The sequence below is a fragment of the Stegastes partitus genome, unplaced genomic scaffold, assembly GCF_000690725.1.
Source record: "Stegastes partitus isolate 25-593 unplaced genomic scaffold, Stegastes_partitus-1.0.2 Scaffold157, whole genome shotgun sequence".
Lineage (NCBI taxonomy): Eukaryota > Metazoa > Chordata > Actinopteri > Pomacentridae > Stegastes > Stegastes partitus.
In genome coordinates this window covers 493,699-520,492 of record NW_007577888.1, presented here as the reverse complement: position 1 = coordinate 520,492, position 26,794 = coordinate 493,699, and the positions used below count along the sequence as shown (strand labels likewise).

The window sequence follows — 26,794 nt, the reverse complement described above, 5'->3', positions numbered from 1 at the left end:
CACTAACGATTTACTGTGCGTGCTTTTGGCTATCAGACGGTTATCGAGCGATGCGCCTGATTGCTCGTTTCAGCCGGGTTCGATCAATCCCGTTTCATAACTTTGCATCTGAGCGAACGGTTAAAGAGTTCAGCGTGAAACTGCAGCATAACATTGAGGAAGTTGGCTTTATGTCTGTTGCAAGGCGAGGTATGAGCCGAAGGAACAGGTGGCCACTTAACGGCGTCTCAAAAAGCAATCGCAGCCCTGGAGAGAGAAAATGAAACAAAGGAGAGAAAAAAAATTTCTGAAGCAATAACTGTTAATGTGTTAAACAGTACAGTGCTGAACTGTGCTGCCTTCAGACCTCTCACCTCCTCTCTCACAGCATTCTCATGAACAGCACAGAGCCGTTCAGGTCGGAACACTAGACTGGAGCTGACAACAAACAAAGATTGTTTTCCTCCAACAACAATGCCTCAGTTCATAGATCCTCAGTCCTGCATAAACACTGAACACTAAGCATGAATAAAGTATTTGTGCATACTTCAGTGGTCGAAAAACTTGCAAGTTGCGTGCTTGTATACAACACAAAGGAGTTGTTTTTGAGGTGTGCTTCCTCTTTGGCCCGATCCCAATCTCCACCCTAAAGCCTAAGCACTAAACCCTCGCAGACTTAACTGACGTCACAGCTGCAGGACTTCAGCGTTTGAATGCGTGCAGGCTGGAAGCGGTGCAGAGAAGGAGGAACGGGACGAACCATCAAGACAACACACGTTGCTTGGAAACAAAGCATCGTCGTATTTTTAAAGTGAATGTGCACTCGCGTTTCATTCACAGTTTAATGAGCTGCTGAGTTTATTAAAGCCTGTTTGTGACATTACAGTGTTTAGATATTTTTAGCAAACTACCGAAAGTCAGGAAAAAAACATCTGTGAATCTGACACAAATGCAAACAGCTCTACAAATGTGTAATAAATAACAGTGAAGAGCCAGGCGCCGTCACTAGCAGATAAACTTCCCGGTGTATTTGTTCCGTGACACTATCTGTGCTTGCTTTGTGGAGCTTTCATACGTCACTAATTTCACTATAAACTATTGGCAGGTCCTTTCAGGAAAGCAGGCAGATATGCACGCTCACGGAAAGCCTCGTGCACTGAGCAGGATTGTGCCTCCAAGAGTCCGAGAGTGTGGAAAATGTGGTGGGACGTTAAGGCACCAGCACAAGATGGCCTCCAAAGAGACTTAAGCTCTGTGAGGGGATGGCTGCTACAACATAATGTCTTTTTAATGAGTTTTTCTTTACAAAATGATTAACCTAACTGCCTGTTCTGCCTCTAGCAATGATATAGGGATTAGAAATTAAAGATGTTAAAGACATTTAAAGTAGAGTGTGGTTAATGCCCACCTTCCTACACAAAATGACTGATTGCATTCAGGGAGGGAGTCTGTGCTTTCTAACACTATCAAGTCAATATTTGACCCACATTATTTTTACATCAGTCCTGCAGGACCTAAATCCAGTGGCTTTTTTTCCCCCCTCACCTCGTGTAGCAGCTTTTCCAGCTTCTCCTGCAGCTCAGCAAAGTAGCGGGAAGTCACCAGGCCTTTCTGGGACTTGTCCAGACAGTCTCTGACCAGCTCGACCAACTGGTGCTGGATGAAGCCCAGCACCCCGTCAGCCAGCGGGAGGGAGCTGTCTGGAGAGCAGTGGGTGACAATCTCCAACAAGCGATCCTCCATCTGGGCTGTGGCCTGCACACGAATACAGAGTCAAGACATTCAAGTTAGCAGTAATTATGATTTTTACTCTGCGTGGCACCAAATGTCCAAAGTATTTCTGTGGGTGGATTTCTATGGTCGTAGATCATTACCACTGATTCAACAATTATTTTGCCACCTGTTGAGACTAAGTTTTTATGCCATACTGTCTTGGAACAAGAAAAAAAACCCAACCAACTGTATTTCAAGACGCCCCTGATTCTGCTGTTGTTGCTCATCAGGTGGAATAACAACCAAACTTGGTTTTGTAACTGCTTAACAATGCATATGTGCATCAAACTGAGCAATTCACAGTGTTCGTGGTACAAATATGTGTCAAGTGCAAATGCTAATTCATGTATATTTCATACATACCTTTGGAAAACGTTCTCGGTAAACATGGTTCATCATGACTATCTCATTATCGAAGGAGACGCTTGATCGCCCAGGGCTACGGCAGAAACAAAACAACACATCAGTAATATTTTAACTGATCAACACAGCAACATTTATGAATGCACAAGTCAATGCGTCTCGTCTCTGAGCCATTAAGCTAGGATGGGGTGTGGTCATGGTTACGTAACCGAGGCCATCACGGTTATCTAGAAATGGCCGGCAGTCGAGTCAGTTCAGCCCGACCAAACATACACACATCAACTCTGAACTCACAGTTTGAGTGTAACTGCAAAGGCTTTCTGAGTTCAATCTCTATACTATTTTTGATCTCAGCTTGCCAAAAGCAATATTGCGAGCCAGAATTCGATTTCAGGAGCTCTTAAGCTGCTAAAGCTGCCATCAAGGTGGATTTCACTGGTAGGTTTTGATGTTTCTCTTGAAGACATATCTGTAGCGATAGCAGAGGTTTCTCCTGGCCAAACTGTGTGAATCATCAACATCAATCAATTAGTCATTTACTGCAACACCACCTCAGTATTTAGGCCGATGAGACGGGTGTATTTTTGCAGAAAAACCTTGCTTGATGAAGCTTCAAACGGAACAGATGGAGGGAAAACCTATCACATGCAAACAGACTCCTTAAGCCATTTTTTCTTGTCATGAAAGACGCCTCTGTTTCACCGGATGGCTGCTGCCCAGCACACACTGCTGCAGCTCACCGTGGCTCTTTGCATCAGCCCCCCCACCCCCCTGAGCCAGCCTACCCCCGACTACAGTTCGGCGGCTAGATCCCCGAGGCGCTCTGTTAGCTAGCACGCCCACGCATGGCACACTGTGGTGCCAGAACACGGAGCACCGAGGCATCGCACAAACAGCACAGAGCAGAGCCAACAGACAAAAGTTGTCGAAACCACGCAGCTCTGCAGTCCGATCTCCACCTGCATGTCGGCCAGCAGGCCTGTGCGATCAATCGGAGGCAGTTGAGGCGCCAAGTGCTGTATTTGCTTGTGCATTTGTTTTGTTTAGAGACATCTTGACACCCGACAGCCCACAAATATGTAATGATACGGTGACCTTATGCGCAGTTCAAAACATGCAATTGCTGTCCAAATTTAATCTGGAATGCTCCACAGAGGTACGTAATCCCTTCGGAAGGATTACTGCATTTAATCTGCATAAAAAAATATCAATTTAATTAACTTAATGATGGACCAAGAATCAGTACAGCTTTGAAAGTAATTATTTGACCACCTGGTGTCTTCTTTACAAAATCTATCTTCAAAAGACATGAAGAAAATCTCATATCATTTCAACACATCCAAGAAATTATCTTAAGAAACATGATGTAATAAAAGATTTCAAAATTCACACTAAATGGCAGAAAACATAGTTGGAGTTGTACAGAAGCTCTGGGTGTGCATGTGACGTTAACAGATCATCCAAACTAAATTAACACCCAACGATGCCCAAAAGAGGAGAATTATGAGATGACAGTCATCCTGGTGCTAAACAAAGAGGAATGCGAGCTTGGAAAAAGGGAAACAGCTGTCCATTAGAACGCTTAGAAGAAAACGAAGTATAGCTCCACCAAGAACCGCAAAGGAGGCGGCACGAAGCTGTGGTGGCAGCGGTCTAATGATTATTCCCAAAGCTGCACAAAACAGATGTTTAGACTGCGTTCAGACTGGGTTGTAAAACAGGTGGTTAACACTTCTTAAACCCGCTAACCCTTCTGTCATCTTAGAGTGGCTAAAGTGTAGATATTTAAAAGTTTTACAACTCAAGACGTTTTCTGTCACATCACTGATCACATGATGGGTAAATATGTACCAATGTTTTTGTCTGCATTTTTACCTTTAAAAATAAAAAAAACTGTCAAAGGATGCGACTGATGGTAAGTTTTGAGTCTCGAAAAAATAAAAAAAATGAGGTGACACTGTTGTGTTATTTCAGTAAATTGCAGTCCGCTCCCTTGTGCATTTTTATCACCTACATAAATAAGCATCAAGACAAAAGCTTCTCCCACACTGAAGGCCGACTATTAGGAAGATGCGATCATCGCTATTTGATTTTTTGCTATATTGGGCAGAAACTACCGAGTCGGCACATTTCTCCTTTCATCAATATGTAGCATTACGAAAGAAAAATGAGGCAGGATTAGCTACCTGAGGCTCCGCGACCGAGGCCGTATGACCGGCGAGGGCCGTCCGTCCTCGTCTGTCATGCTGTCTGTGCTGCGGAAGTGTTTGAAGAGGAAGTGCAGCTCGTCTTGCGTTGGCTGGTAGGGCAGCTGGTGAAGACGCTCCTGGGAGGACGAGGACGACTACGGACACAAAGATGGAACCATCAGTCAAGAAAATAGCTTTCAAATATTCCCATGTATTTGTTGGTGATTGAGCCAAAACAGAAGTCACATTCAGCCAACCTAAGATCTTTTAAAAATGACTCTGAATGATACTTTAAATGCTGATAGCGACATTTGTTCAGGTAAATTCAGAAAGTCATGAAAGAGAAACGCCACATTGCTGGTGAGGTTATTATGGTGCTGCAGCTACCTACTTTTACTCGTTCTTTTTATTGTGTTAAAGATTGGAATTATGTTTAACGACCCAATAAAAGTGACTGGTTTGACTCGAGCTTCAAAGGGCCTCACAGAGACAGTAAAAAGCCAGCGACAACATATTTTGGATGCAACACATTCCAACATTTCACTGCAAAGCTACAAAAGACTAACAGCTTCCAACACTGACTGAGCCTCGTTGCCAAGTGGATGATTAGTGAGACCGAGTTAAACCGGTCAGATTTAAAAGGTGCTATATGCGGCAATATGCGTTCATCAAAATCAAGATCACAACTCTGCCTGCTGCCTCCTTTTGTAAAGAGGACATCGCTGCTTGTCTTTTACGTGGCATCACTGCGTTACAGAGGGATAGGTCAGTGCTGCTAAAACCCACAAACACATGCTCAGACAAGTTGGGCAAAGCTGAGGTTGAAACACGGCAGAACAAAACGTATTGTGGCCTCTCAGATTAAGATGTTAATCATTTCCTTGCTGATGATCTAATTTCTTAAATACGTGACGGTTGACTTATTGATGAATTACTCCTTCCAGCAACCAGCATGTGGCTGTTTGGGATTTTCCACTCGCATTTTATTTACTTCCGTCAAACCTGCGCCAACAAGAAGCCAACATAAGCTCCGACTGATAAGAAAATGTGGAGGCTTTCAATGTGCCTCGAATACAAATGAGGCACAGAAATCTAGCAAGTGTGCGAATTTGAGATAATAGTCACAAGCATGAAAAATGAACTGAACGCCAGCCAATTTAGGGACGAGTGTAAACATCATTATCTGCGCAAGTAAGTTATTTTCATGTCTGCTTAGGCCCTGAGTAAACTCGTACAACTGCATGGGGCGCAGTGATTTAAGTTGCCGGCAATCTGTTTAATGTGTCGCGAACAGAAGGGCGCCACAGGGACAGCATCTGTGGAGGCTCTTTCTAATGCCTGCGTATAAAGAGGGCAGTGAAGAGCCCTATTGTCCCCGCTGACCTCTGGGCCTGTGCCCGGGTCTACCCAATAAACTTCCCTATAATAGCTCCACATGGCGGACATTCACCACGGACTTAACACGCTCTCTCTCAAACTGCTCATTTGATTGCCATTTCTCCACATCGTGCGGTATATACAAGACGTCTGATACGTAATATTCCTAAAACCTCAGACTAAATCCTGGAATCAAAATCATTTTTATAAGCTTTACATCCTTCCCTTTGAACTGTGTGTAGAGCAACGTGGGATTTATTGTGTGATGCTTTGTTGAGAGGCAGTCAAAAATCAATGCCACTTTAGAGTATTTAATCTAATAACTTATACAGCGAGAGCACACACACACACACACACACACACACACACACACACACACACTGCTTTAACTCCTCATCAACATGCACACACACACACACAGACTGTATGTATTACTTCTAACACCTAGTTCCACAGACTGGGAGAATGACTCACTGAAGCAGACGATGGAGGAAAACAATTAGCGGTTTGTCATCTCGGTCTTGGCATTCGCTGTCCCTCATTGCATAAACGAATGTGCTATTTGGGGTGAGTGAGGTGTCAGAAATGCCTGGTTGACATGTAATCGACTGGGGAGGACGGTGCCATTTTTTTTTTTTTGGCAGGGCGGGGGGGTGACCTACCGAGACGGTGGAGCTCGGCGGGTTGGTTCCATAGCCAGATGAGGGGAGGGACGCCAGGGACCATCGCCGGCCCTCAGCTCTGAGAGGAAAAGACACGCGTGTTACATAAGCCTCGGCAGCATAGGCATTAGTTAGCATTTCATATGTGCAATTCCTTACATAACAGATGACGGGGGAGTTCTGTGACTACGAGAGCATGAAATTGATGTCTTGTTTTTCTAAATCATATATAATAAGGTTCTCTTTCTCATCACTTGATTCACAGCAGCTCTTTATGTTGTTGCACAATGCCATGCTTTGGAAAACATCAACTCCAAGAGAAGAACATGTAGTGAAAAACAAAACACAAGTTTTCAACAGCAACAGACAGGGGTGAAAGAATATTAAAAGAAGCTACCTGTCAGCGCGAGCCAAGTGACTGAGATCACGACAGCAACAGAGGGAAAGAAAAGAGAAAAAAAAAAACAAGCAAAGAGAGCGTTTCAGTGAGTTTTAGGAGTCTTGCGCAAGTGATCCTGTGACCCCTGGCATTCAACTGAGGGATTAGTACTGACAATGTTGCCTTCCTTGCCAGTTTTCGTTTGGCCAAATACACAGAGTAGATAGCAAACTAAATTAATTTGAAGATCCGTTTTTACATAACAGAGAGAACTCTTGACTTCCAAACATGGCCAGTGGAAGAATCGTGTTACTTTAGTGTCCGTAGATTTTGGAACAGCAAAAGCTTAAAAATCCCAATAGCAGTGATTAAAAGGAGGATTGTATGTTGTTTGCAAGCAGAGGAAACATGTTGCATAAAAATTTAACCCAGGTTGAATGAAAGCACTCACAGGTCCAAGACATTTAGAATATTCTATATATGTGCAGTGACTGAATCAGAAACAACAAAAATGAAGAAACATAAACATAATAAACATGCTTTGAAAAAGGCTAGAAAAAGCTGTAAATCATATGAGCTCATCACAAAAACCTACTTCCCATTAAGCATTTACATGAAATGAACTGGAAAGCTTCAAACTGTTTCTTTCTGTGTGGTGTTGATTCTTTGTGTTGTAGCATCATAGTGATGAACAAACGACCAAAGTGATGCATTTTTAGAATTCTTTTTTTTTTTTTTTTGTCAGCACAGAAGAGGATTAAATGCTAATATGTTTGTCTGTGTCGAGGGGTACTTCTGTGTAGTTAAAAGAAGAAACAGAATCCAACAGACCCTCAACTTTGATGGCTAAATACTCGAGGTTTGCCTTTTTATTGTGTCGGTAAGCTCGACGCTGACGCCGGCAACAATTTTCGCCGAGCAGATGTGTGAGGGATGATGCACCTGAACCGCTCATGAGTTTTTAATGACTGTTCCTGGGTGTCTATAAGGCGCCGCCTCACTTGTAAACTACACATGCCTGGAGCGAGACGAGCGTGTTGCTATGGGAACCAGGTCGAACGATGTGTGAGTGGGCTTTGGGGGTACCCTCGATCTGCCTGCACTCATCCTGCCGAGAAGGAGTCGGCTGTAAGGAGACCTGGCAGAGGGGGGAAGGTGTGAACGCTCCAGGCTGAGGCAGCCTCAGTCACCTGGCTGCTGCTTCACTTCTGCCTCCTCCTGTCTTGCAGACTGTCGGCCTCTGTTCCAGCAACGCACGGCGGATCTCAGGAAACGCTCGGTGTGTGATGGCGACTTACATTTAGTTCGGTCTTTAATTTGTGTTTTGTTCATTTGGGTTCACTTTGTCTAATCTCAACAACAGCTACATCGGCTCAGGAAGCCAGACTCACTCGAGCTGCTTTAATTTTAACGTACAGTCCAAAGCTTGCAGGATTTGACAAACTAAGCCCTGAATTTTCATATAGTGCCCTCAATGTCTATTGTGGCAGGGATGGGAAACAAATAAATAAACCGCAGCTAGTACCTCCAGTTCATGATATTCTTAATCAGTAACTGACAGGGTTGATTTTAGGTACAGAAAAAGTAATTAAAGGATTCTGTTGGTTGGAAACTACATAGTTGGGTTTTGTTCATGTATGAAGCAGCAAGAAAAAGTCTTAAAATCCAACCAATTCCCAAAAAGAAACAGAAATTCATTGAAAACTAAATGCACTGTTCAATTTGTTCAATTTTTAAATTAATTAATCCAAAGTAATTCTGTTGTGATGCAGTTTTTACTCAGACAATGATATGGATGATGATTAAGCTTCTAACAAACTCACTAATAATCAAAGAATTTTTGCTCGGATTTAAATGGATCTTTTATTTGATTTAGTGGCAAATGACATAGCTCTCTGCAAGGGAAGTGCTGGAATTTATAGAACTACAAAAAAGAAAAGAAAAAAAAAAAGAGCGCTACCCTTCATATTAACTGTTCAAATGAAATGCGAGGCAGGCTATAAAATGTGCTTCCATCAATAAATATTTCAATTAAATCCCACTCGTAAGATCCAGCAAACCAAATAAATCAGCCTGGGGGGAAAGAAAAGGATTAATGAAGCTGTGCTGGCATACCTTCGGGCAAATGGAAAGTTGAGGCAGGCATTGGTGGACACATTTCGAGGGCTGTCTAGAGGGCTGCTCGCCGCTGAAAGAGGAAGGACAGTGTTATTACCGCGACTATTCACAACTGTAATAACAAACTTGTGAAAATAGAACAGAGGAAACCACATGGACCGCATTTACGAGTGGAAACTTTCCAAAAACGATGACATCATGTCTATGCAGGAACCCTCAATCATGGCAGACCCGGCGGGATTAGAAACGTCCAACATATCATCTTGGAATTACTTTTCCAAACATCACACCACCAATCTGCGAAAACTCTCGATTCAGGGAGAAGCCTCGTCCTGCTTGGTTTTGCTCGAGCCAGGAGATCTGGGTCCTCTAGAGACTGCGGTTTGTTTATACGCAAGTGGCTGAGTACCCAATTAGAGCCTGATTGCACTCTGTGATTTGCTAATCCTTGACGTGATTGAGTTCAAAAGGGAGCACATCTACATACTGCTGCTATGAGGAGCTCTTGAGCAAAACTCTTTTCATGGAGCGCAGCTGCTTTGTGGCATTAAGGGGCTGTACACTGTGTGTGTGCACAGCTGATTTAGAAAGCAGGAGGATGACACCGACAATTTAGAAATCTCCTGCCCTTCAATTATGTGTACGCTTTGTGAAGACAGATAAAGCGGAAGATTAAAAAAAAAAAAGAGTTTGTGTCCCTCTATAATGAAAATGAAGAGCTCCTCTTGATTTCACCTTAATGTTTTGCATTAACAATAATTTCCCATCTGCAGCACACCCAGCTGACAGTTTCTTCTCTGGCTCGTGTTATATTTCACCTTGATTTTTATCTCTTCTAACCCTGGGCAATTAAAAGCACACTTAAATAAGATTCAGACTCATTATTTCCAACTAAAGATTTTGTGCATTAATAGTTAAATATCACTTGACAAACCACGTGTGTTAAAGTTTAACTGGGATTATGCAGATTTAATTGAGTCAGGAGTTTAGTTAATGGCTGCTGTTTGATAGTAGATGTCCTCTGGGTCACTGAACATGTCTGACATTGTCAACCAGATGCTGGCTTCAGGGCTGCTGACAACTTAAAGCCCCCCTCTCGGGTCATTGATTAAACGAGGGCTGGTCCCAACAGCAATTTCTGTTCTCCGGATATTCGGCCCCAATTAATGATGAATATCCCGAACATTTGGGGATGCCGCGCGGTGGTGGTGGGTGGGTGTTCATTTCAGGGGTGGGGGGTGCGGAGCATTTGGTCCGACGGGGCAGCAGTGAGCGGGCGTTTCCACAGCAACAGCGCGGGGGGGGAGTGGTGTAGTGTAGTAGTATCGGGTCTAGACCTAGATTAAACCCCTAAAAATTCATCTCTGTGTACCAAAACTACTCTTTTGGAGGTTTTTCCATGGAAATAATCCCTTTATGATGTGCCTCCCAGCATATTAAACATCACATGGATGCGTTAACAAAGTAAATTTCACCAGAGAGTTGGAAAATCTAAATACTGTACTGGTGACCATGTGGGAGAGCCCTATAGCTTATAAATAATAATGTGCTCAGCTGATCCTTGAGCAGCACACTGACATCTTTACTCGCAGCTGAATTAAAAGTCATTTAATATGTTCAATACGATCAAGGTCTCTACCTTCTAACTCTAAACAGCTCCAGAGATGTGACCTTCTGAAGGTCTAGAGCTGGCAGTGAGTTCACGCCAGTCGATGTGAAATCATACAGATCATTAAATAAACAACAGCACCGTTCAAACTTTCCTTCTGACTTCTTCATATCAGAGACTTTATGGACTGAATACAGATAGTTACTGTTCGCTCGCATCTTTAATGCTGTGTTCCGCTCCCTTGTATCCCTCAATTGATTTTTTATGGTTGTCTGTGCAGAAGTTTTCTCCACCGTATTTATGATGATGTTTCGCTCATTAGTGCTCGGTTTAAGTCGTTTTCTCCTGGTACGATGACAAATTTGATAACTAATTTACCCTGAAGTGCATTTTATGCTGTAAAGTCGCGCATGCTGCGATGCATGGGGCTAGCTGGGGCTGCATGTTGGAAAGCAGTGATTCACCAACGTGTGACTTGTTATATTTATCCATAGATGTTGCACATTAGGAGGAGGTAGTTCTCATGTTCCTTTGCTGGGTTTATTAATTTCAGAGACTTCCATCCCCTAACATCCATTATGTTTAACCCTCTGTGAGTCTGCATTCTCTGACAGGAGCTCTGTCAACATCGATCATCCAGAGAGTCTCACAGGGCGGAGGCTCGACAAACTGAGATACGAATCATCAGAACTTTCAGAACAACAACAGGATGCAGAGATTTGTGACTCTGGCGTTGCGCTAAAGTGGCAGACTGACATATGCACAGCTAATCTGGGGGAGATTGTGATTTAGGTCGCGGTTTGTGTTCCAAGTTCATGCCTCACGACTCCAGTGTAGACGTGCAAGTAACCGAATAAGAAAAGACACCTGAGGATGTGCATGACTGTATCAAATACTGATAGAGATCTGGCTGAAACTGAAGCAGTGCGTTGACACCAGGGTAGACATGCAAAAGAGCACCGAATGTGGAGTCAGACTGGTGCATCAAAAGCAGAACAACACAGTCCAAGAGCGCACTGATGTGGAGTTATTATTAGACGGCACAAGAAAACATGAAGTTTGAGGGTTATGCTAAAGCGAAGGCACCACACTGCACATCACACTTCTGTTGAACTGCGGCCGGCACTAATCCCCTCCTTCACCTCAGCGCTTGTGAAATAATATTCAAGCAAGCACAACAAGGTATTACAGCTGCAATCTGCGCTTTCATCTATTTCGGAGGTCAGCGCGTTGAACGTTGAAGGAGATCTTACCGGTGTGGAAGGAGAGCGGCGAGAGCGGCCGTGACAGCGTGGGTGAGGGCGTCCCGACACCGAGGCTCTTCCTGTTGCTGCTGCGACAGCTGGAGCACAAACAGGAAAAGACAGAAGTCAACAGTCTGCCACCCTGATTACACATCATTCGTCTCATTTTCTTATCACAGTTTGTATGAAACGGTTTCAGTTTGCATACTGAGCGACGTGTATTTTAAGCAACCACGAGCAACGACAACACTTGAAATAAATAATCTCCACATAGAAAAGGGTATTTATTAAAGAGTGCATGGATCTGAAATTTGAAAACTTAATCACTTTGACAGATGCAGTAAGTTTCAGATGAAAACAGCGGGTTATCTGAGCTACGCAGGTGTATTAGCGTGTTATCTTGACAATACGGTTACAGTGTGATGCATTCACTGCCCACTCCCTGTGCACTGCACCGCCTCATTTCTCTTCATTAGGTTTCCAGCAAGCTGCAACTAGAAGTTCTCACACTTGACGTTAGCACAGAGCAATGTTTAAAAACCAAATGCTGGGAACACACGGTTACCTCCAGTGTTTCCTTTCATCACTATCGACTGTTAAGATGAACGAGACATTGAGTAACCCTATTTGTGTTCGTTTAAACAGTGTAAACGACATGCTTGACTCATTGTCGTTATAATTAAGTATGTGTTAATGTGTGTGTGTGTGTGTGTGTGTGTGTGTGTGTGTGTGTGTGTGGAGCAGCAGCTTGCAGACACAAAAGCCTCGTGGCAGTCGGCAGATTAAGGCGACACTTGACCTCTAAAGCAGCAGACTGTTATCCTCTAGAGCAGCGCTTCTCAAACTTTTGGAGCCACGACCCCCAAGATAACACAAGTTTGTGTTCATGACCCCCTCAGTTTGAATTTTTAATTATCTCATGAGTAATAACTTTGTTGTTCATGCATTAATGTGTTAAAAATGAATGTGTTGACTCCACAGATTCATCTCTTTACATTAACACGTTGATTTTCTTTTGAATGAATGAATTTATTTCGAACAAATGTAAGAGAAAAAAATATAAAAACAAAAGAAAATAATTTTAAAAAGAGCAAAAAAGAATAATAATGTCGCATAATCAAATCATAATATTAACATGTCCAAAAAAGTGGTGGGAAGAAGTACACACTTTTATATTTGACAGCCCTAACACACATTTATTTGATAAATGTAGGCTTTATTTTATTTTATTTTATTTTTTGCAATGATTAGGCGACCCCCTGACATTATCTTGGGACCCCAATGGGGGTCCCAACCCCCAGTTTGAGAACCACTGCTCTAAAGCTCTGACTGTTGTGGAGCACAGAACAACACCAAAACACGTCTGGTTTACCTAAAACTATCTAGATTTTTAAATCCTATAAAACATTTTCACAGATATTTAACTTGTACTTTTCATTTTGACTGCGTTTCAGAACATCACGTCTTTTAAGCGGAGACGCAATTTAGATTTTTCAGCACAGTTTTTACTTTTTTCCGACTCATTTAAAAGCCGCCGTTTGCCGAGAACAAGTCATCACTCACTCTAAAGACAGGTTTGTGACAGAACAGGGGCACTGATTAGAGGAGAGGGAGAAAAATGCGTTTAGTTTCATTCCATTTCAAACTTAGTTATTACATTTACAAACTGGATCGGTAGAGGTGGTTTTCGACAGACCTTTCTCCTACGCTGCAACAAATGTACTGTTGAGACAGGTCTTCAGAAGACTATTTTTGACTCAGAGTGTGAACCAGCAGACCTTCACTTGGAGGCTGCAGATTTGAGCAGATTTGAGCAGATAAACAATGCACGGAGATCCAGAACTAAACACATCCCTGCTAATCTACACTGTGTTTACATATTCTACTCTGCTGCAAACGACTATTTTTATCATAATTTTTTGAAGAATTGTTTGGTTTACGATGCTGCGAGGAGTCCAAGGCGACGTCTTTAGATCTTTCTTGTTGCTTAAACCAGTGGTTCTCAAACTGGGGGTCGGGACCCCCATTGGGGTCCCAGGATAGTTTCAGGGGGTCGCCAGATCATTGTAAAAAATAAAAATAAAAATAAAGCCTACATTTATCAAATAAATGTGTATTAGCGCTGCCAAAATTAAAATTGTATACTTCTTCCCACGCCTTTATTTTAATATTATGATTTGATTCTGCGACATTATTATTCTTTTTGTTCTTTTTAAAATTATTTTCTCTTGTTTTGTTTTTTTTTTCTTTTCATTTGTTTGAAATAAATTCAGTTCATTCATTCATTTAACAGAAAATTAACGTGTGAATGTAAAGAGATGAATCTATGGAATTAACACATTTATTTTTAACACATTAGTGCCTGAACAACAAAGTTATCACTCACGATATATTAAAAATTCAAACTGGGGGGTCACGAACACAAACTTATGTTATCTTGGGGGTTGTGGCTCAAAAAGTTTGAGAAGCGCTGGCTAAAACCAAAAAGATTTTTATTTTACTATTAAATATGACAAAGAGCAGCAAATCCTGACAATGCTTTAAAAAAACAATGCTGTCAATCAAGCTAAACATAAGTCAAGGTGAGCCTTCACCATGGACACGATTACCAGAATACTGCTTCGGATTTCAAGCTAAATGCATCCCACAGGTAACGGATGGAGACTTTCAGATTTGCAGAACCATCCAGAGCACTGAGGAGGCACGAGCGCTACAGACAGGACGACATTATCCACTGCAAAAGTTCCTGAAAATTCCCTGGACGCTTTTTTCACGGTCTAGCACAGACGAGGATTACGATACTCAGCGTGGCCAACTTCTTCATCTCTGCCCACCGAGATTTAACTCAACCAAGCGAGATTATTTCCGCCTTCAGAGCCGCTCTGCCTTGAGAAATGTTTATGTAACTACAACTCTAATCTGCAGGCATGACACATCAGCATGGCCGTGTCAGATGAAGACTGACGAGAGCCAAAACACAAAAGAGGAAATCTCCTGTCAACAGACTGCAGGCTGAAGAAAAACTGGGGGGGTGTGGACGGCAACAGCAGGCCCAGCTTGAGACACAGATGTCCAAGATAGTGTGTGTTTGTGTGTGAAGAGAAGGAGGGAGCGCTTAAAAAACACCCTGAAACTTGAACCACTCAAATGAGCTTGTCTTAAAGATGGCATCAGCGTAAACGACTGACAAAAAGTGCTGAAATTATGAAATCAGCAATTAATTTTTTACAGCAAAAAGTCCAAAGTTGTCTAATGAGAATCTTTGATGTTTGAGGATGTCGGACTCTGAGGACTTGTGATGGGTATTTTTCAGAGGTTTAATCAAGAAAACAATCTGCAGATGGACTGATCAAATAATCGCTGGTTGACGCAACGTTTTTTGGCATTTCTTCCATCTTATGGTAAAGGTTGTGTACTGCTGGTTGGACGACACAAGCGATCCCCAGACCTTTACCTGTGGGAGACCGCGAAGGGCTTTTTAACCTATTTTCTTTTCACAGCATCGATCAAAGCTGACGATTAAAAAAAATATCTCTGCTCCATCGTGCATAGAGCCCACAGCCTGCATCAGACAGTTAACAGGTTTTATCTGCACACATCTGACAGTAAACACAACACAGGGTGACTCTATGACCTCCAGTCAAGTCAACCAGCAGCCACCAGTTCAAACAGAGAAGCCCAGATGTGTTTGCCTCCATGGAAAAGCCCAAACTGTGATGTTGTTCTCAGGTTCATGTGCCAACTGCAGGCTGCACACTTTGCCTTTGTCCATCCAGACCTGCTGTGATGCGTGTTAACAAAGGAAACTGTACACTGTCAGCTCCTGCCTCTCACAACATTGATTCTTTTTTATAGCAAATACTTACTGTAAACTGCATTCAGAGGCTTTATGTTTAAAAGCGTTAGACTGAACCAACACGGCGGGATTAACGTTGAACCAAGCGGCTTTCTGAGCAGCTAGCTTATGCTGGGACCGTTTTTTAACCTTAAATAAAACAAGCCAGAGACCGAACCGGCAGCAGCAGCGACTAGTAAACTCACATCACGCAGTATTTTAGCCCAACATGAGCTTTGGTGTTAATTTAAACTAGTTTTAACCCCCGTATCCCAACTCCTGGTAACTACCTTTTGGAGCGCTTCAGCAACGCTCCCGGAACAAAATGGGACTTGCTGTGGCTCGGTACCGCAGACCAGTGGCTCGGATCCGACATGCTGGAGGATTTTGTTGGGAGTTTCGTGTTGGTTCTTCAGTAAAGTGGGCTCGACGTGAAGCCCGCTGGTCCCCCCGGTGCCGGTACCGCCGCCGCCGCAGCTCGTCTCCCCACCATCGTCTCCTCGCGCGCGGCGGGCTCCTTTTGTTTATTCGCTCCTAACGGCTCCGCTGCTGCCTTCACGTCCTCCGCTCCGCCGTCTGCCGTCTCCGGTGCTGTCCCCGGAACGTGAGCTCCATGGCGGGTAGGAGAGGGGGTTGTTCAGGTGTGTTAACGCCGTCCACAGAGTAAGAGCAGCGGCAGACTTTAGTTGGTCCAAACAGTGGCTGCTGGCTGCGTGTCTGCCCGTGTGAGGAAGCTGGAGTCTGATGCTGCGTTCAAGGGCTGCTCGGTAAACTTCGCTTACGCACTGCTGAGAAACTGCCGGAGGGTTTGGAGCCGCAACTAATAAATGTGTTTATCACTGAATTAGCTGACTGTGAGTAACCGCGTGACACAGTTTCTCCAACAAATTGCTTTTCATCCAGATATATTCAAGTTGACTTATATAACGAAGAAGACTTTAAGGAATTTAATAAAAGTTCTGAAATCAGTTTTATGTTCAGCGAAAACTAGTTGATTCTGACCATAAATTTGTAAACACGACAGCAGACTTGGAAAAGAAGCTACGAACACTAAAACATTCACAAGATCTATACAATCATCTTAAAATTCAAGGTGGGCATCCAAGGCTAGCTTCACCAAGTCCCACCAAATCTGAAATATGGTCTCCTGTTCCTGCTGATAACACACTGCCAGGAAAGTTGTTTTGCACCACTTTATTGCCACACAGTGACACTGACCTTTGGGATGTGAAATGTGGTGATGACGTCATTTTATCCTATTAGACATTAAATAAATGATTAACATATAAATCCTTGAATTAAGGCCACCGACATGTTTAATGAGGTCACAGTGATCATTGACCACAACCTCATCAGTTCATTGTTGAGTTCAAATGAACACTTGTGCTAAATTTGAAAAGAACTCTTACATTTTTTCCTGAGATGTCAACAGACGGACCACTCATAGACATAACACATCCTGCCACGGCTAACCCTAACCCTGCCATTTCATCTTGATTAACGACTTGTGTTTGATCAGGTAGCAGAAATTGGCTCTGCAAATGTTCAGAGGAGTCCTGGCCTGCAAACAAAGCAGCCTTTTGATTTGTTTTTTCTTTTTTTGGTGATCAGTGTCACTTGTTTGACTGTCTGCTTTTTAGTCAGCAAGATTATGCCCAAACTACCTGGCCAAGTTTAATTAAACTGAGTGGAGAGGTGCACATGAAGAACCTGGTACATTAACATGACGCCTTCTCTGAGTGCTTTTAAGTTTTGGCCTAAAACAGTTTTTGGAAATATGCAATATATGATGAAAGCATGACTTAAACCTGCTGACATTTTGAACACACTAAAGGTGCAGTACAACTGGCACTTTATTTGTATGTTTACAGGGATTAGACTTTTTGATTAATAGGTGATATATTCGTTACTATTCTTTAATTAAAGACCACTTTTCATCATCCACGTTACAAAGTGCTTTACAAGGGACAGACGAGTCCATAATTATGAAATCATCAAGTTCCACATGAGTTAGCCGACGATACAAGTTTTCCTGTTGTTAAAAGTCAAATCTTTTTTTTTTTTTTTTTTAAAAAGCTGCTCAAAATAAAATAAAATAAAATAACCTTGCTTACAGAATTCCATACAAACCTTATGAACGTTGTGCAAAGATGCTACAATGCACTCATTGAATCAATCCATTGGTTATCGGATTGATTAACCACATGATGGTTTCACGCGAGTTATTTACGGTGTGACAACTCTCGTGGTCGATGCGGTATCAGTTTGCTTCGAGTGCAGCTAAAGACAGCAACAGACTGCTCCGGTTACACAGCGAAGGAGAGCGACAAACTGAGACTGCTGAAGATTGTAGGAGTGAAACTCCAAACCAACCTGCTAAAACCTCAGCATAGTTGGCCTGTAACCCCAGTTTACATCCTGACAGTTTATAGCCTAAGTTAGTTTGACAGCAAACGTCCCTGGTGTTCAGCGGGGTCCCTCTGTGGGTTATTACCCCGCTGTGGGAGGCCATATTTACTGTTCACAGCACCGTAGTTACAAAAAGGTGGCTGTAAACAGTGATGATCCGAGCAGGAGAGTAGGTAGGTATCGCTGGTATCCTTTTGGGTCCAATCATTTATAGTGATTTGTAATTAACTTGATTGTTGATAGCAATTTAACCTTTTGTCATATGTTTTTCTTTTCTATTGGAGCCTATAGTGTCTTTTCTGGGCAGTAACTGTCTCACTGATATTATGATGCATTCACATGATCATTAAACCAACAAACCCAGTTATATTTTGCACAAGCCTTTCATGTGTGAATTTCACTGCTTGACCTCTCGTGAAATTCTTTTTTTTTGGCTACAAGGACCCCTAAGAATATTATAAAAGCAACTTGTGCATTCAGAAAACAGCATTATGTTTCAAGACAAACCTTTATTGACAAACCCCTGCTGTAGTGTTCAGTTGTGCTGTCAGGCTTCACACTATTTGCTCTATAAGAGTCTGAACAACTGCGACACAAACTTTTTTTCAAGCTCACCTCCGTGGTCACGCTTCTGTTCATGCCAGCTCGAGAATTTCCTACAGAACCTGAAGGCAGCGTAAGATGCTGTTGGGTTATACCATGAGGAGCCTCCTAAAGGGAGGCAAACTTTGACACAGTGGTACGTTCCATTACATAAAATATCTCTAGTTTTTTTGTGTTTGGCTGATCAGAGGGAACGTGGGGTTCTGTAGTAGTGACTGCAAATGCAAAATTAAATATTTTTAAAGACTTGAAGTATTTCTCTAGACTCCAGATGTAACGAGCTCCAATTTAAGTGTAAAGAATGAATAATTTAAAAAAAAAAAGAAAATACATAATGTGTAAATTAACATGAAATTGATTTAGACAGTATTTGATAGTATTTGATACGTCTTTTTCCTTTTCTTTTTTTTTTTTTACAGTCAAGTAAATAAAATCCTTTGCTGAGCTTTTATTTTGATATTTTATTGCCGTTAGTGATTTGTTTTAAGGAATTTGAGAGTTAATTTGTTTATTTAGCATCAGAATGCTGCATGTACATACGATCTATGTTTCAAATCTGGTCTTTCTTTTTTAATGAATCTTAGTTTATTTTATTTTTTTTAGCTTTTATATTGTGAATAATCACTTCTGTCGACTTTCTTGATGATTAAAAAAATAAACTTTGTTATAAATTGAAGATGTAAACTCAGAGATCTTTCCTTTAGTGTCTCCTCGGGATCGTACAGATTTGTTGAGCTGTATAAAGTCATCTTTTAGACAGCCTACCAGCTTTACAGTTTACAAAGGATCTTTATTAGAGACAATCACTCGATTAGTTGTCAACAAGTACATTAATCACCAACTATTTTAATAAGCAAATCATTGGTTTTAGTCATTTTTGTCTGAAAAAATGTAAAAATTCTCTGATTCCAACTTCTTTAATGTGATTATTATCTGGTTTCTTTCTTCCTCTACGACAGAATATGCACAAAACAAGACGTTTGAGGACATCATCTCTTGGGAAACACTAATCGGCACAAATTAACATAGCGATAAGTAAGAGCTATAGTCTTTGTGTGGTTTCTGTTTGAACTCTCTCGTATATTTTAGACAAAGCAAAGTCCAGCAAGAAAAACAACAACCTGGTGAAATTGAAGGTGCTGCTTTCACACTACACTCAGATCATAGTTGCTTTTATTTTCACCTAAACTAGAAGGTTGACGCAGACATACACTGTATACACCTTCGTTCTTCTGTTTCCATTAAACTGTTTATTTTCTTTTCCGTCCTTTGTTTGCAGGGTGTGTAGGTGTTTTAGTCATTCCTCTTTTGAAAAGTTTCACCTTTTAAATGTCTTTTTCTTTTTTAGCTCACTTCTTCTTATCATTATTGTAAGTCTGAGTTTGACGTCATTTTGGTTTCTCATCAGATTCTGAATTCAGTTCAAACTCTCCTCAGATCTGCACCGTCAGTCAACTCTGAATTATTTCAGCTCTGACAGGTCGATCTACCAACATTTGCTGGTTATACCTCAAACCAAGAATATAAGTTCTGCATTTTATCAGTCGTCTGCATTTTTTTCAGAGTATTTTTTTCATTCTATTCAAAGTAATCAGTATTTTTTTAACACATTTGCACTGTGCTCAAGAGGACTCAAGTCTAAAATGCGTTACATTTTCCTTCAACATGAATCCTGCACCTGATGCCAGGCAGGTATTTGTCACATCACTTGCAAACACGCATCAGTAACGTCAAGCCAAGCTGCTGATGCACATTCATCAGTGTCTAATGTTGATGCAGGGAATTAATTTACTTGCATACAAATCTGAAATCTGATGCAAGAGAATGAGCATGTTTCTGGATGGTGAAACAACACGGCGGGGCTCTCTGATGTAAAATGGTGAGAAAAAGAAAAAAAAAGACCAAACCAGAAAACAAGCAATCTGTCACACTGTGGAACCCGATTACACCGGCGTGAGACGGAACCCACGTTTAGTGTGACTGCGAGAGATTTGTTTGCATTCCCAGTAAATTCTGCTCATTTCTCCACAGAGCAAATGAGATTCATTACTGCACTGTGTGTGGTGTGACAGCCTCGCACTGCTCACACATCCGGAGACATGCTGGATGCAGCCGCCTCTGTTTGCAGTGCTGCCTTCCTCCACAGCACCCAGCACCATTGCCAAGCAACCCACCTAGACTTGGAGACAACTAATAACTGATAGGTCTTCACTGGTGAAACAGAAGCACCCCGATATACGAAAAAAAATTAAAAAACAAACCCCACAACTCTGACTTATTGCACATTTCCCCCTTTCACGAGGGTATTTCCATCATTATTTCACACTTTTAATGATCTCACACTGTACAAACCATCACAGGAACATCATCTGGTTGGTCTAGTTCTACAATTGTTGTTGAATCTGGATTTTAAAATGTTTTTTTTCCCAAATAGATTGGATTTTGACGTCGCACTGACCCAGTCTACGCTGTATCTCTACAGCTCGATGCATAACGTCATGCCAGCCTGGTTGCATCTTTGTTCATTTTGTAGCCTGTTTTTAAACCGTGTCTTCAAACGATTATCAGAAGGTACATTTAGTCGCTGCTTGTGGGGGCTTTGACTGTATTACATAATTAGATCATGTGATAGGAAGAGCAGCTGATAAATGGATGTTGAGATTGTTTAGCCAGCTACTGCTTCTAACATCAAGAACTGATTTTTTTTTTTTGTACTAAAACAGAATAATACAAACTGTGTGACCAAAATCCTCGGTGCTTTTGCCAATTGAAGGAAATTTCCCTGCCTTGAACTGCTGTCATCAGGCAAACGTTTCATTAAAGGAAGAACCTCCAGACTGATCAACAGCTTCGTGCCACAAGCTGTCAGAATGCTGAACTGCTGATCCAGATATGCAAAACCTTGTCCCTCATCTTGCCTGTACTACTGTGTACAGCAAAATGACAAAAAAATGAGTCATAAATGTATGTTGTTTGTTTTATATAAAGATTAACAGACATGCAGGACTGTATATGTGTAACTGACTCAGAACAAACCTCACCGATGTGTTTTTCAGCGGATTCTTGGAGGAATAAACTCCATCAGGCTACAAAGACAACACCTTTGTCGAACTTGTTTGAGTGTGACCTGGCTGCCTTACCTCCAGGGATGAAGGGTTTGTAAGGGGCTGCAGGGGCTGCAGGGGCTGCATGGACTCAGGAGGGTGGGGCTCTGGCATGTGGGTGATAAACTGCAAGGCAAGACATGGACGCATGAATTAGTGGGCTGACTCAGCAACTTGGCACGCCAGCGTCTGTCATCTGTCGGAATCACAGATCTGGTCTTGGGCTAGACCAGGCTGAAGCTTCTCTCTGCCTCATCTCACCAGCTGATGGTGACAGACTCTCACCAGCTGCAGGGTGTCGGTCCGTCTGTCTGTCTGTCAGTCAGTCTGTTACTATTGTTTGCTACAGGGCTGCTGGATGCATCACTGGGTGCATCTGATTAGCTTCTAATCTCATGTGAACTCTTACGCAACGAGAGGTCATCGGCTGAGTGTGGACACACGAGAGAGGAAGTCCCAGCACACACTGAGCGAACATCGAATGACACATGATGTTATGATGCTGATGAAGGCTTCAGACGATCACGAACAATACGCGCTGGGTTTCTGTGCAGCGAACACACTCAATCCTGACATTTTAAATCAATATCATCCACCGCTTCACACCTCAGTGCATCATTTCTGCATCCAAATATGCACGCTCAGCCCGCTCGGTCGCCCTGAAGTCTACATCTCACTGATGCTGACCCAGCATACGAGCTTTTTTTTTTTTTCCCCTATTGATTTCACTGCTCAGATGTAAGCTCTTGCCTTACGGGCTCCACAAAGCTGCTATTGTCTCAGTCCTGCAGAAGCTTCTCAGTCCTAAACGCAGCGCTGGCTACCACAGCACTAATGAACGTGTTGTCATAGTAATGCAAGGGAGGATGGCAGGAAAAACAACTCGTCGCACAAAGACTCCTCATTTTCTGTGGTGTCGGCTCATAATTATACAACACATGCAAGTCATTACGCTGCATTTCATGTTGACACACCTTCTCCAGACCCCTAAAACAAAGCCCTCGACGGTGCTCGAGTGAGTAATCGCCTGTCATTTACGTGTTGCTTTTCCATTTTGCATTTCTATTGCATCTGCGATTCAGAGACACTCCTGTTCCACGGCATAAACTGAGCAGAAACTCGGGATTTCTGACTGTCTTTAGTGCAAACATTAGTTTATTGTAAATCAGTTAAGAATCAAACCCACAATTATCAGCTTGTTCAAAGATATTTTTTACTTTTTCTTTCTGAACTGTCAATAAGAATCATAAAATAGGACCTTAACTTTAAGACACTCCTCCTATGTGTGTTCATTAATATACTATTTCTTGAAAGCTGCTTGCAGAGCACATTCCTCAGCAACAAATAAGCCTGAACAAAAACAACTTGTCTGGTTTGCACTACTGCTATTGGTTCGGTGAGCGTCTCCATCGTGCCATCATTAAGACCCCGAACCCCTCCCTGCTCGCCGAGAACGAAGCCTCCTCCGTATCCCTGCAACAGAAGCCACAGAGTGCCTAAAAATGAAAATGAAGTTAAAAAAAAAAAAACCAGCGCATGCTCAGCCGAGGTGGTCCACGGAGGAGGCAGATGGATGGATCAGAGAGTGAGGATGTGAGCAGGGAGCTCCTACGCCTTATGGATCAGCATCCAGTGGGCAGCAGGTACTCCCCTCCCTCCCCACCTCCCCTCATACCAAAACAACACTACAGTCACTCTGGAGGAAGAGTGGGCGGCCAGAAGACTGCAGCCATGTCCTTTGATGAAGACAGGAATCAGAGGTTAACAACAATAAGGAAATAAAGTAACCACGAGTCTGTGATTCATGCAGGAACGGTGGAGTGAGGGTGAGATTTTTAAAAAAAGACACGACAGAGGCATAAGTAAAAAATCATGAGGACAGAATTTGCTCTGAGGCATGAGCTGCACCTCTGAAACATCTGATTAAAGCAGAAATAAAGATCTGAAGCAGTGCTGAGGAACTGGAGGAAGTCATCTCACTGATGTTTGAACCGCCCACAAAAAAACTTCACAACATCTTTACAAGTTGTGTCAGTAGTTTGGTTTTACAAGTTTCATCTGCCTGTGTAAACACAGATCCAGGTCAAGGCTTGGAAAACTCCACTTCTTCACTTTGAGTTTAAAGATTAATAGCCAGGCAGCAGCAGCAGTGCCATCAGAAATCCTGGCTCCAGATCAGACACCTGTAACTTCTCCGGCTTCCTGACTACAAACACTCGTCGTCAAAATACAACAACAAACTGGAAACAAAATGAAAATGTCACAACCCGGGTAGAAAACAGGAGGGATTATTTGCATTTCCTCCAGGCTCAGATGGCTGTTTCGGTGTCGCAGCTTTGGTGGTAATTGCTGGTTTGAAGTGCAGCCACTTTGCATTGCGTTGGAGTCTTTTCACATGAGCGCATAAATGTCATCCTTTCACTCTCACTACAACTTTAAAAGGACGCCGGTTTCACAGCAGGTTGTGGTTTTTACACCTGAAACTAGGAGATGAAAAAAAAATGTTGAAAAGAAAAAAGCAGAACTTACTCCAGAGTCAGAGAGGGGATCTTCAGTTTATCTCTCCTCGACTTCATTGTCGCTTGAACGCCAGTCTGGAGCTCCACTTCACCACCGCGTAACGCTGCTCGCTCTCACGGCCGGCATCCAGCCACTCATCGCTGCCGTAGGCGACTAAAAATAACCCCGTTTAACCAAGTATCGTTTACCAGCGGATTCCGGGGAGACCTTCCGCTGGGGGATAGAGGCGATAAAACGCAGCTACACCTAAAAGGAAGTGATGCGCACCCGGCGGTGGGGTTCAGCTTCGGAGTCCGTCGGCGAGGCACACCGGAGAGCGAGTGCCACAAAACCGAAGGGAACGACGGGTCACCGCTAACCTCCATGTGACTAGTGGGAAGGGAGGAAGGGGGGGAGGAAGGAAGGAAGGGAGGGAGGGAGTGAGGGAGAGAGGGGGAGTTGATCGGAGGGGAAGGGGGGGTGGCCAAATCAATTCGGGCGGTGGGTGACAGCGAGCAGAGGAGAGGTTGGGTGAGGACGGTGGGTGTGGTGTGGGGGGTAAGAAGTTGGTGTTGTGACTGAGATGTGGTTTCTAAACCTGATGATTCTGGTTCGTACTCTCATTTAGAGGATGTTTGGTGACCACACAGGCTGCAACATTCTCTTATGTTTCCGTTCCATGTGCGCGTAAAAACCAAAATCCGACTATTATTTATTTTTTTCTTTAAATGCTTCATCCATAAATCCAGTGTTTCTCTGCGTCCTCCCAGGCAGCGCACAGAGGTGTGAGCAGCAGCAGGCTGGGGAATACCTCCGCTGGAAACCGTGACAGCTGCCACACGAGACGCGTTTCTCACCCTTTGCCTGTTGGTGCATGTGCGCCGAGACTCTGCCCTGCGAGCCTTTATTCACTGCCTGTGTGCGTGTGTGTGTGTGTGTGTGTGTGTGTGTGTGTGGTGGTGGTGGTGGTGGGGGGGAGCCATTAATTGCGCGGACAAAGTCGATTTCCCCCGAGGAGGCAGGCAGCCGTGTGCACGTGGACGTGCAGAGACCGGCTGTGTGTAACTAAAATCACATTTTTGGAGCATCGGTGTTTATTCAGAGCTCCTCGGGGTTTGCGCGCACGTGTGGATCGAAGGTTTGAACACGTTTCTGCAGCATGCTTGAAAGCAGATTTCCCAAACATGTGGCATCGCTGTGTTTTATATATATATGTGTGTGTGTGTGTGTGTGTGTGTGTATGAGTGGATGTGTGCTTCCAAGTGCATGCTTCAAAGTCGATTTTCCTGTGGGTACTTGTACTGCAGGTGGTTGCTGTGTGTGTGATATCCAGCAACTGCGCACTCTAAAGTCAATTGTGAGCGTCCAAACTGTAGGTTGTGTGTGCCTGTGAGGATAGTTGGGGGGTATATTGGCACTATTTGCACCTCAGCTTGGTTTCTATGGAATGTTTGCATGATCACACCAGTGTCCTCCTGGTTGCTAGGGAGCTGGTGATGAGTGACTGGTTGCTAGGACATGAGCTTGACCCAAGCACAGCAGCAGTAACCAACCAGTTATCCTCTCACTCGCTCACACACACACTCACATGTATGTTATTGATTGTCTTCCTCGGTGTGATTGACATGACAGGGCACTTGTTAGTAAGCTGCCTCTTTACTGTAGGAATCCTGTAGTCATTATTATGGATGCTCAACATTATCCTTCTTTTGGATTCATGTTTTTATTTTCGTTTCACCTGTCGCTCCCTCTCTCCACTCATGTTTGTTCTGCTCCAGTCTGTGTGTGTCTGTTTCCACTGTCGGTCAGATCAGAGCCAACCTGTGGTCGAGTGGGTTGAGTGTTGTTGGGATGGACCGGAGCAGAGCCATGTGTGGAAACAGACACACACAGATCAGCCCAAAACAGAAACAGCTGTGAATTCAAAGCAGAGTTGAACCTCAAAACTAGGCGTTTATCAGTTATCGGGATATTATGCACTTCCAATTATCAGTGTCATTATTTTTTTGTCTTCAAATTAATTAATTTTGGCTTGTAGCTCTGTGTCTGTAGTCACTCTGGCAGCCACAGATTACTTCAAAACAGTCGCAGGAAAACAGTAACGATAATAAGATATGGTGGGAAATAAAAGTGATAGAACAAGATTTGAAAAACAGAGAAAATTAGCAGAAGAAGTGCAAGAGAAAGGGAAACAAACAGCTATCAATCTCGCAGTAATCACAGGAAAGCGTCGTAGCATCACGTGACGTTCTGTCGCCGTCACTTCTATTGTGGTTGCACATTTTCAGCTACGGTAATCATTATTAATGAAGAAGTCTAGCTATGAATGATACGGCGGCTGACGGGAGCAAATGACGTGCACATACACAAATGAGCTGCATGAATGTGTTGCTTAAACAGAGACGTGCTGCAAAAGAAAAAGCCACACAATGGAAGTGCCCCAGGCCTCTAGGGGCAGTAGTGAGCTTTTCACCTGAGAGGCAGACAACAGTGAGCAGATGAGTAACGTTAGTTGAGTTAATTGATGATTCTAAATTGTCTGTAGGTGTGAATGTGAGTGTGCTTGGTTGTCTGTCTCTAAGTGTAGCCCTGTGATAGACTGGTTACCTGTCCAGGTGAACCTGCCTTCACCCTGAGTCAGCTGGGATAGA

The 26,794-nt window shown here is 43.0% G+C and overlaps 1 protein-coding gene across 1 annotated transcript in view; it reads right to left on the bottom strand.

The window, feature by feature from the left end:
• Positions 1 to 24,521, bottom strand: part of mast3b (microtubule associated serine/threonine kinase 3b) — a 39,423-nt gene extending 14,902 nt beyond the window's left edge. Inside the window, exons 1-8 of the mRNA XM_008279393.1 lie at positions 24,174 to 24,521; positions 21,681 to 21,770; positions 11,703 to 11,791; positions 8,838 to 8,910; positions 6,344 to 6,422; positions 4,302 to 4,459; positions 2,116 to 2,191; positions 1,525 to 1,734 (exon numbers count right to left, since the gene is read on the bottom strand). Of these exons, the coding sequence (XP_008277615.1) occupies positions 1,525 to 1,734; positions 2,116 to 2,191; positions 4,302 to 4,459; positions 6,344 to 6,422; positions 8,838 to 8,910; positions 11,703 to 11,791; positions 21,681 to 21,770; positions 24,174 to 24,220 (822 nt within the window). The 5' untranslated portion in view covers positions 24,221 to 24,521. The remainder of the gene's footprint in view (positions 1 to 1,524; positions 1,735 to 2,115; positions 2,192 to 4,301; positions 4,460 to 6,343; positions 6,423 to 8,837; positions 8,911 to 11,702; positions 11,792 to 21,680; positions 21,771 to 24,173) is intronic.
• Positions 24,522 to 26,794: the final 2,273 nt, after the last annotated feature.